This window comes from Aptenodytes forsteri, unplaced genomic scaffold (assembly GCF_000699145.1).
Source record: "Aptenodytes forsteri isolate BGI_AS27 unplaced genomic scaffold, ASM69914v1 Scaffold76, whole genome shotgun sequence".
Lineage (NCBI taxonomy): Eukaryota > Metazoa > Chordata > Aves > Sphenisciformes > Spheniscidae > Aptenodytes > Aptenodytes forsteri.
This window is the reverse complement of record NW_008794444.1, coordinates 5,342,127-5,355,127: the sequence shown is the minus strand read 5'-3', so window position 1 is coordinate 5,355,127 and position 13,001 is coordinate 5,342,127. Positions and strand designations below refer to the sequence as shown.

General features: G+C 41.7%; 1 protein-coding gene across 1 annotated transcript in view; it reads left to right on the top strand.

The window, feature by feature from the left end:
- FAM179B (family with sequence similarity 179 member B) overlaps window positions 1-13,001 on the top strand; it is a 49,299-nt gene that overhangs the window by 3,240 nt on the left and 33,058 nt on the right. Inside the window, exons 3-4 of the mRNA XM_009289918.2 lie at window positions 3-1,046; window positions 12,189-12,345. Of these exons, the coding sequence (XP_009288193.1) occupies window positions 3-1,046; window positions 12,189-12,345 (1,201 nt within the window). The remainder of the gene's footprint in view (window positions 1-2; window positions 1,047-12,188; window positions 12,346-13,001) is intronic.

Genomic DNA, 13,001 nt, shown 5'->3' with positions numbered 1-13,001 from the left:
AGTTCGGGCTGTTGCCGCCGGAGCTGCACGCTCGCCTGCTGGACCAGGAGGACTACAAGAACCGCACGCAAGCCATGGAGGAGCTGAAGAGGGTGGTCGGAGGTGCCAGCCAGGCTGCGGTGGCCTCCACGCCTGCCCCCAGCCTCCTGGGGCTCATCAGCTTCCTCTACACCCTCCTCGATGACTCCAACTTCAAGGTGGTGCTCGGGGCGTTGGAGGTGATACATCTGCTGGCCCTGCGCCTGGGTGACCAGGTCCGGGCCTTCCTGGCACCTCTGGTCTCGGCTGCTGCTAAAGTCCTGGGGGACAACAAGCTGGCCATCCGGCAGGAGTACAACCGCCTGTTCCTGCGGCTGATGAAGGCGGCAGGTCCTCAGCAGGTGCTGGGCCTGCTGCTGCAGCAGGAGCATCTGCAGCACAAGAACTCCAAAGTCCGCGAGGAGGTGGTCAACATCTGCATCGTGGCCCTCCTCACTTACCCTAGCGAGGAGCTGGACGTGGCCCAGCTGGCGTTTGGGCTGGCTCCGGCACTGGTGGACAGCAAGCGCAGGGTCCGGCATGCTGCCATGGAAGCGTTTGCTGTGCTGGCGTCTTCCATGGGCCCAGGCAAAACCACCCTTCTCTTCAAGGCGGTGGATGCCGTCGAACTTGAGGACAATGGGGACGGGCTGATGCACGCGGTGCAGGCCAGGCTCGCCAGGAAGACCTTGCCGAAGCTAGTAGACCAGGGTTTTGTAGAGTACGCTGTGCCCTTGCCTTCATCTGGTCATAACAGGGGGTCCTGTTTACCCCCCGGAGCAGATACAGACTGGTTGCTGATGGGCAACAGGACTCAGAGCGCACACAGTTACTGTGGGTGTCACGCAAGGGACGATGCTCTGCAAAACTCCAGCTCACACGGCGCGTATGCCGATCAAGGAGTAAGTCCAAGAAGAGTCCTGAGTGCGGGTAAAGGGAAAAACAAACTGCCTTGGGAAAATGAGCATGCTGGAGACAGGGAAGGTGGTTCAGGAGTCAAGATACCTTTCACAAAGGATGTGGAGCAGGTATGTACTCGTAGCTCACTGGGCTCATTTCTTCTAAGGCATGTCCCAAAGGGAAATTTGAAAGTTGTCCAAGGTTTATTAAGTGACAGGTATTTCCGAGGTATGGCTAATACTGCTAATATTTTATGTGCAGGGATCTCTATACATACATAGATCTGGGAAGACAAATTTGAGAACTCTTTATGTTGGATTTAACACTAGTAGGAACCAGACAACGTATCACTTACAAAAAAAAAAAAAAAGAAAATCTTTTTCTGAAGTTAGGCTGGACTCCATGAGGCACTTCTTACGTCAACCCTAGTGGTCCGTCTTTGACAATGGCAAGCTAAACCCCAGGGAATGAGTACAAGAGCGGGGAAACTATTTCAGAGCTTCTGTTTGTATATTTGTGTTTGAGACTACTTGACAGACTGCAGAGTTAAGCAGAAAGGTTGGCTTTCCTAAATACAGAAGCTGTTTGGAGGAAAACTGACAAGTTGCTTCAATTCAGGCTTTGAAGGCAGAGCTCTGGAGTGTGGCTGAGCCAGTGCTTTTTGGCAGTGTACTGACCTGTAATAAAACGTGGGGGTTGCCCAGTGTCTGTGTGGCTCTTTTTCCTCAGTCTGATTCGATTAGGAAAAATGCAGGTCAGGCGGAAATAGCAATTCAGAATGACCCAAGTTTTGATTTTACCACTTACTGACCATGTCGGCAGCTGCAAAGGGAAGGAGCCTTTGAAAAATTGTTCAGGTCCCTTTTACTTTGGCAGTGATTCTGTTCCGAGACATCTGTTTTGGGTACCATCCCCGAGTTTAAGACCTGGGGGGGTGTATCTGTGTGTGGTGGGTTTTCTGTTCTGTTGTTTGGTGATTCTGTTCCGAGACATCTGTTTTGGGTACCATCCACGAGTTTAAGACCTGGGGGGTGTATCTGTGCGTGGTGGGTTTTCTGTTCTGTGTTTTGTGGTTTTTTTTTTTTTTTTTTTTTTTTTTTTTTTTTAACTGGACAGTTTTAATTTATTATAACTGGATCTCCAGCAAGTGAGTTTAAGTGAGTAGATCTTTTTAGAAGATGGAAAGCTGTATGGAATAGACTTCCTCATACCATGTTTATGTATTCAGAATTTAATTTTTAGTTGCTTAGTAACTTGTTCCTGTATTGGATGAGGTCGTGAACAGTGCTACTGTGTGAAGGCTAGCTTTTAATAAGTCTTTTAATAACAAGAAACATGAGTTAACATTACTGCAGCGTAAAAACCTTGAAGTTCATGTATATACTTGTATGCACGCAGGCTCATGTCCTTTCTTGGTGTATTACCTTTACTCAGATGCCTAAAGAGATCTGTATCTTTTTGAGCTGATGAATCGGGCAACTAAGTTCCCTTGGGTTATCTACAAAGCAAATAGGGTCTGAGCAACAAGTTATGTAGGAAACACCTCTAGAGGAAGAAGGCTTTTCTTTTTGAAAGAGCTTTTCAGTATTAACTAATACAGCTTGTAGAAATAATAGTTAATTGCCAGCATTCTCTAGGCAAATTGGGCTGAGTTCTGTACTGCTGCTGTTTGCTGTTGGCTGGGTTTGTATTTTTCTGTAGGCTGCGAACAAAAAGCAAGCCAACACACGCACCAAAACCTGGCTGTTGCTTGGAATGGTGGAAGGTCCTCCGCCTGAGACAGCCCTCTCTTGAGGTCACAGTTAGGTGTTGTGGAAATGGTTTTTGTTTTTTTTTTTTTAACCTTTTTGTACACATGGTTGTTTTTATCCCTGTAAATTGGGAGGATTGCCCAAAGTTTTCAACCCCAGAGAGAGGGAGAGAAAGCGATTAATTTATGGTTTCCGTTTTGTTGCATATGTAAAGTGCATTTAGAAATGGTGTGAACTTAAAGTTATATTTGACCTGGGGAAATAGCTACGTATTCATGGCTTCAAGTCAGTCATAATGAGGTCCTCGGTTTACTAGGGAACATCCTTGATACTAATATGATAGAAGTTTTTTAGACTGTATGTATTTTTGTATGTGTAGTATGAACTTCATGGGCGTAAATCCCATCTCATAATATGGGGATGAAAACCAACCTAACTGCGGGGCATCTGGAGTGCTAAGGGCGCATGTGTGGGGTTTTGTTTTTGTTTACAGTATTACTCTCAAAGGTGGGCAAATCGTTAGCAGACTTCAGGAAGCTCTCACATAAGAGAGCTAGTTACCTCCCGTATGTAAAGCCTAATGGGAAAAAATAGAAAGACCTTCAGATTGGCTTCCTACATCTGACAATCACTTGGCTTGTCTCTTCATCATCCCAACATTTGTCTGTGTGACCGAATCTTTGTGGGCTGACAGGTTTTCTTCTTTTCTCCTTGGAAGACTTTTCCAATTATATAATGTCATGCAAATACTTCAGGTTTAAATTAACATTTTCCTTTTGTGATCATCTTTATTCTTACATCCTTGTGTATTATGCCAAATATTTCACTTTGTTCCTACGTAGGGACAGACGTAGAACTTATACTTGTGCCGTCTTATTTTTGCAGAATTAGAACAGACTCAGTTTCAGCCTTTAATCGGTAAAAGCGTTGTTCTGAACAGGAACTACTTGTGACTATCAGTGCAGTTTACTTTCCTGAATCTCTTTTCCTTTGCTGCTATGTGGGGACTCAAGCTGTGAAGTTAACCAGTCTTGCTTTGCTTTCGCTGCTGCCGCATAGTATACAGTAGGTGGTAATGAAAATAATTCTACAGGGAGAAAATCCTGTTTGTCATGTACTGTGTTTATTCGTTTTTAATAGGAACTAATTTTTTTGCATCTAATGACTGTTTTTCTAAGACATCCTGTGCCTCCTAGAGGTTCTGTTTGTTCCTGTCTCTTCCCTCTACTTTCTGACTTGTTCTGTTTGCCTCTCACTTCCATCTTATGTTGTTTTCTTGCATATTTAAGTTGGTAGAAAGCAGATCGATAACTTTGAGGTGTCAGAATTTGAAGACTTCATCAGTTGCACTCTGCCAAAGGAAACATGTTAATGCTCCTTGTGCACTTTCACTTGAAAGACGCCTGAGTAACCAGAAACCTCCAGTTAACCAGAATTCACTTTACATTGACGTATAACTCCTCTCCACATAGCTTTTTGCTTACATGCAGGTAAGTACTGACAAGAATAACATTTGATGTCATGTTTGATAGAATTTGAAAGTTGCCAGTTTTGACTTGGACATAGATGAACACGGTACCAAAATTACGCCTGCATTACCAGCTTGCTTTAGTGGTAGTGGTTCACCTGATGAGAAAAATGTCAAAAGCGTTGTTCCTGTAGTTATGAATAGACACGTGAAGGCTGATATAATACAGCAGCTAATATTTTGCATTCAGCGGGTTTGAAAAACTTCTTTCGGTCCATGTGAAAATGCAAGCTGTTTCTTTGCCAGTGGGCAGTTAAGAAGAGCGTACTACTGGCAGACATAAGGTTTCACAGCTACCCTTCAACTGGCTTTTGGGAGCTGTGGTTTTACAAATTGCTGTGGATTAACAGCTGCCCACCTGCCAAGCTCTTTCAAGACATATTAAGTCGAATGTAAGTTGAACCTGGCTCAAGGAGTAGCTTTGTTTCTCTGTACTGTCTTGTACCAATTTAGTCTGCATAGGCTGCTGTAATCATCATGCATCTGTCTCTCCAATAGAAGTCGTTTAACTGGCGCTGGTGGCGCTTGTTTGTCACTCAGAAATAGTGGTGGCACTAAGTTTTTCAAATTCCAATGATTCCTTTTTACTTCGATGTCTGCAAAGATAAGGTCTGGCTGTCACGGTGCTGGTGTGAAAGACAAAAGCATGATTTAGTGTAGCTACTGCATCTTTGCCCTCTGTGAGGGAAAAGAACAGCCTTGTTAAAAAGCCTCCCTGACATACTTCTCTTTTGATGAGAAGGTAAGGCAAATGCTGCTCGTCATTGTGTATAAGGGAGGAAAAGAGTAGGGATTCATTTTAGTTGCCTACGTGGTGATTGCTTAAGCAACCTCTTCGTCAATGGAGAACTCGTCTGTGCAGTCAGTAGAGTCTAGAGAGCTGTCTTTGTGACCAAGGACCTAATTTAGGATGAGGTGAATTCTTTTCAAGACTTTTTGAGTCCTATTGGCTAGACCCAATGGAAGTTTAAACAACACGGTGGTTTAAGTATTGAAATATTTATGTGATCGCTGTAGGTTGACAGCTTTGTTACCCTGTCTTCACATCCTGATCATTTGTCTTATCCTACTGTTACATCTGTCTGAACAAACTGTAAAGCTCTCCAGGGCAGGGGACATCTTTTTATCTGACTTTCTGATTTTTGGTACAATATTTGCTGGCTTCTTGATGGTGCTTGTTTTGTTACATCTGTGCCACGAAACTGCTTTTATCCCGTAGCGTGTATGTATCTTTGATGCAAGTAGGTGAACTGTGTTTTCACTTAAGGCACACTGGGACGAGTAAACTTGGACAGTGTTTCCTGTACTTGAAGTCATTCCTTGTTAACTGAAAGAGATTGCCATAAGCTGTATAAATAAAGCTCTTTTCCTTGGGGCGTTTAGCAATCAAAGTGGGGGCAGGCAGGGCAGGGAGGAAAGTTAGCCCTCTATCTCTTCTTAACTGTTTTCAGTAAGGTGTATCATGTATAAAATGCAGGTAGTCGACTTGTTCTTGTAAATGTAAAAAATTAATTATTAATTCAGACATTCCTTTGAAATGAATTTGCTTAAAAATTAACTTTTGGAGTCATTCTGTGGCTGAAAGGATGCATGAAATTAGCTTAATGTTTAAAGTTGTTTTTCTACTAGTGTTTTTAGGGTCATGTTACACAGTGATTGTCCAAGGCCATGTCTAGACTTTCCTGATCAGATAAGATGTGAAGTAAAACATGTGTAAGTTAATGTGTACTAAAAATGTAATGTAGATAAAGCACATTGCCTTCAAGGGTTTGTCTAAACGCAGCTTCTGTCAGTGATGTTAAATTGGGTTATTGATGAAACATTTCTCTGTAACCTCTGAAGTCCTTTGAAACTGGTTTTGTTTCATACCCATCTGTAAACCTACAGTTGCCAGCTATGCTGCAGGATCAAATGGGTGATCTGACAACATAACCAGGCCTGTCTGTCCTGCGCGGTGTGTTTCTGTACAGTGCGAAGTCCAGGTGTGACTGTGGTAGCGTGTGTTGAGCAGCGGAGATATCACCAGCTAATGATGGTTAGCTTGACACTAGAGAGGCAAGCGCAGAGTTTCTCTTAATTTGTTAGGTTTGCATGTAGTTATCTTCAACCTTACAAACCCCTTAGTGAGAGGCTCTAAAGTGACAGATGCTTGAACTGCCACCACCTCGACTTCCAGGGGATGCCCTCGTTCCGCGCTCGGAAAGGAGTCTTCTCCCCAGTCGTAAGGGCAGAAGAAAACGTGACGGATAGGTAAACACTGCAGGGCCTTTCTCGGGAAAGGTGCATCCAGCTGTCTCTTTCGGAGTCAGAGAGTGCCATCAAAGGCCCAGAGAGAAGCGGTGAGTGCAGCAGGACTGTTTGGTCACCCCAGGAGCCCCCTTGCCCCGATGCTGCAGCTGACTTGGAATAAATCACGCAGGCACGGAGCTTTGCTGGAAGGGGAGCCAGCACCAGTGACATAGCTGAGCAGTGTTCTGCCTTGAGGTGTGCTTACAAAATGTGGCAGTCATGGGGGATACAGCACCACACCCCTCGACAAGGTCATTAAATAAAACATTTATACCGTCTTTATTTAATCTGTGGGTCTTATTTCTGACAACCAGTATCATTGGCTAAAGTGCACGATTTCATGCTTCAGAACTTTATATACTGAAGTTGAAGGCTTACAGCTTAATAGTTGTTCATAGCACCTCAGCTTTCCATTTTTCTTTCTTTCTGAAAGCTCAACCTGAGTTCACCAAATAAAGCATAATTTTCTGCGCTTCTACACTTCTCATTCTTGGCAGCTGCACACATCTGTCAAAGCTACAGGACAGACTCTGCCTTTGACTCTGCTGCTATTTGGCTAAAGCCAAATTTGAGTAGCCTGACCTCCTCCTCCTCGCGTGGGACAGAGGCAGTTGCTATCACCACTCAGCTTGCATCTGTAGGCTGAAGCTTCTCTGGTTCCTAGCTAAATTAACAAAATGGTAACTGTTTTGTTGTTGTGTGGGTTTTTTTTTTCCTAAGTACCTGCAGTTTTACATTCTGAAGCATATACTTACAGCAGCCTTATAACAGCATCAGAGGAACACTTTGTTTGCTAGAGACAGGAAATACTTGGCAACACAGGGTGGTAATAAAGTGTATAGCCCCATGAATATTTTCCTTCGTACTTCAGTAAGGTCCTGTTAATTTCTAATCCCGAGCTGGCAGAGCCAGGCTTATGATGTTCAGTTTGTTATCTGTAAATCCAATGGATAAAGTTGTCTGAAGTCGCTGAAGTGAGTGTTCTCTTTCTGGAGACACTGATGTACTGTGTCTGCTCCTGTTCCTTGGTTTAGCCTTGGAAAGTGTAAACAATTCCAATCTGAATCTCAGTAAGGTCCTGTTAATTTCTAATCCCGAGCTGGCAGAGCCAGGCTTATGATGTTCAGTTTGTTATCTGTAAATCCAATGGATAAAGTTGTCTGAAGTCGCTGAAGTGAGTGTTCTCTTTCTGGAGACACTGATGTACTGTGTCTGCTCCTGTTCCTTGGTTTAGCCTTGGAAAGTGTAAACAATTCCAATCTGAACCAGACCAGATCCTATTCCGAAATAAACATTTATGTTGTTTTCTTTAGGATTTGACATGATCTACTGATCTTTCGGGTGCTGATGTTAAGTAATTGAAATTAGCCTGCTGTGACCAAACGTGTTGCATTCTCCAATGGTTTCCCAGCTTGTGCCATTCTTGAGAGGTCACACAAATGAGTTTAAGAACATTGCACTAGCAATCCCCTGTTCCCTTTTTAACTCTCATCTTCTGTAATTCCAATTTAAACAAGCTATCAGAACAAAAATGCTATCTGCAGTTTGGGATACAAAAGCACTTTTTAAAAAACTAAATGCTGCTACTTTTGTAGAGCTTACTAGCCCCACTGCCCTGCTGAAAACATGAAGAACAAACTGTTTGCCACCAAATCGGCTAACGGTGTGCTGGGAGTTCCTCACTGATCTTTTGGTAGCTAAGCCTTCCCATGTGTACCTTGAAAATTTAGTGTGCTGTACGTAAAACATAACATGCCTAGTAATTATTGCGGGATAAGAGTTACCTCTGGCTTTTCCTCTGTGAAACATACACATCGTGGGTCCCCGTACCTGCTGTTGAAAGCAGTGCCCTGTGGGAGGGAAGCAAGAGTATCTGAACATTTTACTGCAGTTTTTTCTTACGGTTGGACTCGATGATCTTAAAGGTCTTTTCCAACCCAAACGATTCTATGATTCTATGATTTTAAGCCATGTTATAAAGTATACGTGAACTACATGCAGTTTCACATAACTTCACTGTTTGGCAATACGTGTGGAATTCTCCATTTACGTGCTGATCTGATAACCAGAGAACTTAATAGCTGGACTTTATGAAGACCTTAGTGAATGTTCAAATGATCTGTGAAATTAGTTTTATGAAACAAGTACTCTTTGTTTTCCACAGGCGATAACGAGGGTTAACGGGACACGGAGGTTGACCTGTCCGTGTGATAAAAGCTATCCTTTCATTGTGAGTTGAGGTGTCAGTCTCTGGGACATGAGCCATGGTTTTTCTGGAGGCTGTGAGAGTATTTTGGGGAGATAGCATTCTGCATTTGTGCTATCGTTGATCGCTTCCCTGGGAGCGTGTTGTTGATGGCTGGTGGGTATTTGAGTAGGAGGACCTTTCGTCTCACCCAGTGCGGCTGCTCAGCTGGGAAGGGAATGTGAGAACGGAGCATCTCTCAGTGATGGGTCACTCACAAGGGCTGTGCTTTGGTAACCGAGTTAGTATTTCTTTCGGTGAATGGTTTCAAATGCTTTCTGACATTGGTTGTACTAGTGGAATTTAAATGAAGCTGAAACCTTTTGAGAAATCCCTTCGCCAGGATCTGTCATCTACTTCAGTGAAAAATCTGGCAGCTTTAGATTTGCATTTATTTGCCACTACCCTGCATGCCCATGTTTAGCAAATTTATAATCGCTGTAATTATAATTTGCATACAAAAAAGCAGACAGTTTTTATTCCTGTAGTTGGGATTGGAACAACTGAGCAAAGTTGTACAATCATGTCAGCATTGTGTAATTTGCTCCTTCTGCCTATATTATTTTGTCTGTATGGTGTAATTTGCTCCTTCTGCCTATATTATTTCGTCTGTAAAAACAAGGTGTATTGTACAAGTAGCACATTTATTTATGGACTGAAAGATACGTAGATTGAAAATGATGTTTTCCAGCAGGCGGATCGCAGAAGCAGGAATGCTGAGTTCTCATCTCCTCTCTTATCCCGACTTGTAATAACCTGGAACAAACCACTTCACCCATTTGGCTGCTCCTCATTTGTAAAGTAAAACTAGTGTCCCCCAGTACCCGGGTGATAAAAAGCCAGCATAGCGCTGTTATCGGTGCTACTACTGTGATTTAAGTCATTGTTCCTACTGAATATCCAGCAATAGGAACTTGTTTCTTATTCTTTGCGAAACTTTGTATTTCCTGCTCTGGTCTTGCTGGATTCCTGCTGCCGTCTTCCCTTAAAAATGGGATTCAGATGATCCATTTTGTGTCGAGGCTCCTTAAGTTTTCTCTCGCTGTCATATGCTTTGAACTAAGCAGTTGCCCACAAATATTTTAAGTGAGTCTAATCCCTGAAGGCCAATTAAAAAGTACGATCCTGCATTAGCACTGGCTTTCAGGGAGGAAGATTTTATGTAAAGTTTTAAGCTTTTGAGCATTTCAGTGGATTTGCTTAAAATGCTGCACACTCGAGACTTTGACTTGTTATGCGGATGACTTTAATCATATCTGCTGAACTTGGAGCCCATGAAATACAGTGCAGAACAGTAAATTGGAACGTGCATTTTTGTAAGGAAAGACAAAATTTTTGCCATTTTTGTGAACCACAAAAAACTTCCCAGGAACAGTGAAACTGTTTCATTCAAGAGCCTGTGTCCATGTAGCTGTGTACCTTGGGAACTGGTTGGTTTTTTAAAGCACTAAATGGAAATATAGGCAAATTGCTGCTTTGCTTGTTTATTTGCTGCTAACAGGTACCATGTGTGAATTTTTTTTTTAGATTTTAAGGGGGGGCAGTCTTGGAGCAGAATTAGAAATATGTAATTTAAAAGTTTGAATTGTGAAGTTTATTTTTTCAAGAGGATTCTCACTGGGAGGGTATGGAGATTTAATTTCCCTTGGCTTGTATGTATATCTTGCTAACGTGTTGTGAATCCTCTTCACTTGGAAGGGACTTGAAGGTTTTGTTGAAACTCTTGAAGTTTTTTGTCTATATTCCATAACCATAAAAATATTCTATTTTGAAGATATTATGTGACAAAGTAAATATTATAATGATTTTAAAACAATTAGAGAATGCTCGTAGCCATGCTACTCATCTCATGGCTGTGCTGCTTCAAGTTCTGGCTGTGCTTTATTTTGTGATGCCTTTGTGAAACCCCATTACAATATTGAATTAAATATTAAATTAAACCCCGTCAAGATATCAAATGAGAGCATTTAGCTGCTGTTTATTTGACCCAGTCACTTAACTATCAAGACACTGTAATCTGTTAAATTACCGTGAGATTTATCGTGGTGCATTGGACATTTAGCAGACCTCAGAGCTGGCTGTTTTCCCCCAGTTTTGCAGTGTCTGCTGTTGCCCAGGCGCAGCACGGTGGTACCATCTATGTGCAGAGTTTGCTGCCGATCGGTTTCTCTGTGTCAAACACAACTTTTATTGTGTGGGCCAGGATGTGGAAGAGAGAAATTGAATTATGGACTAATGGAGAACTGCAGTTTCATATCGCAAGAGTTTTTGTGGTGTTCCCAGTTTCAGAATCTATCTTTACGGTGAACTGAGATCTTCAGTGAAGTTAAAAACCATATATTTTTATAAATGAATGTACTATGTATGTGTTAGACGACGTATTCTACATTCACACAACCAGTATTTTGAGTAAAGGAGGCTTTTAGGCTTAATGTGATGCTGTTCTTTCCAGTACTGAACAAATATTTCCATTTCTCTTCAGACTTCTTTTTTGACCTCTGTGTGGAGCCTTGTCTGTGAAGGGGGACAGCAGAGTTAATATAGCCTGGAAATAATTTATATTACTGGTTTTACTAATGAAATCAGAAAGCAAGAAACCTTTATTTAAAGCATGATCTTTTCTTTGCTAAGTATTTATATTATTCAGATTTTTCCTTTAACTATAACTGATTCTCATTACAAGGTGCTGATATTACCAAATACAGCTTTTAGACTAAATCCGAAGCATGCTTTTTTCACACCTCAAGTAGCTGCTGTCTGTTTAAACATTTACATAGCTTAATGTACATAATTCAAAATGTTAATATTTAATTTTTAAAATTGATGACTAGTGCAACTCTCTACCAGTTTGTTTTGTTGGTTTTTTTCCCTTCAGTGTGAATAGTGTCAACCTGTGTTAGAGTGAGAACTGGAAACCAACTAAAATGCTTTCTAATGCTTGAAATACTTAAAGTGTCGGATAGCTGGGAAAAGAAAAAGTTCATCAAAATGTTTTGCATTTAAAAATCAACTGCCTTTTATTAACAAAAGATGTCTGGCAGTTTGTATTGATGAGCCACGGCGTTCTGTGCTACATTTTAAGGTTTTAAAAAATTCTCACAGTTTTTTTGTGTGAAGGATCTGAATTTCTGAACTGTTGACCTGGCCGTGCTGCCACAAACTTACCCTTGGTTTCACCACGGTGAAAGGCTTCGTATCTTATGTTACCAATCTTTTGATAAAGGGTTAGGTGAGACTGTTTAATGTTGGAAAACAGAATTAGTTTTTTATAAAACTCAGGTAGTGAGTTAACATACTGACAGAAGTTTGTGTAGCTTTATTGTAAAGAGAGACAGGTCTGGGCTGTGGTGGGGTCTAGATGACAAAGGTACGTGAGCAATTCTGCTGTTTGTACAGAAAAGGGTTGTGCATTCATTTCACACACATGTATGTTTCTTTATTTTCCTTTTTCCTACAGTTCTCCACATCCAGTGATTTTCTTCATTCTCCAAAGTTATGTCCCTCTCAAGGAGTACCAGTCAGCGATGAGTTATTTTTTAGTAGAAAAAGACCTTCAAGGAGTTTATTTCAGAATAGTATAGATTTTAACTCTGAGCATTCTTCTGTTTGTGCTGGTAAGTATTAACACAGAAAAGTGTTTGATCCGCCGTTTACAAAATACATTTAGAAGAACCTGAGCATAAATTTGTACCTTCATGAGTATGGTTTATCGTTTGTTGATCATTTGTTTTGTTATTTATTTTCATTTACTACAAAGAGTTGAGTACTAGGCACAGGGCTACGCCTCCAGCTGAAGCAAGCGGCAGCAGTCCCATCCATGCTCCTGGAGAAGTTTCCAAAAAGAAACAGTGTGGTTGTGTGAACAGATGTATTGAACAAAAGGTCTCGGGAGGTCCCTGAAATACAGAGCTTTCTGCTGCTTTTGCAGAATTGGGAAAAAGAAGTACCATGTAGATCAGCAACAGAGTAATTCAGCCAACGTTCTTTCACACTGTAAAATACAATATGAATTGCAGATAAAACAGCAAATTAAAAGGAGACACAGAATTTTACTGACTTTCGAGCAGGAATTTGTTGTTGGCTAGAATAGCAGTTGTTATCATAAAAGGTAAGCTGTCAAGCATTAGCTGACAGTGGCGGCAGGGAATGAAATACCGTAAACTGGACAACATGTTGGGAAGGTCATATTTATGTATGTGTCCTGGTTCCAGATGGGATAGAGTTAATCTCCTTCCTAGCAGCTGGTACAGTGCTGTGTTTTGGATTTAGG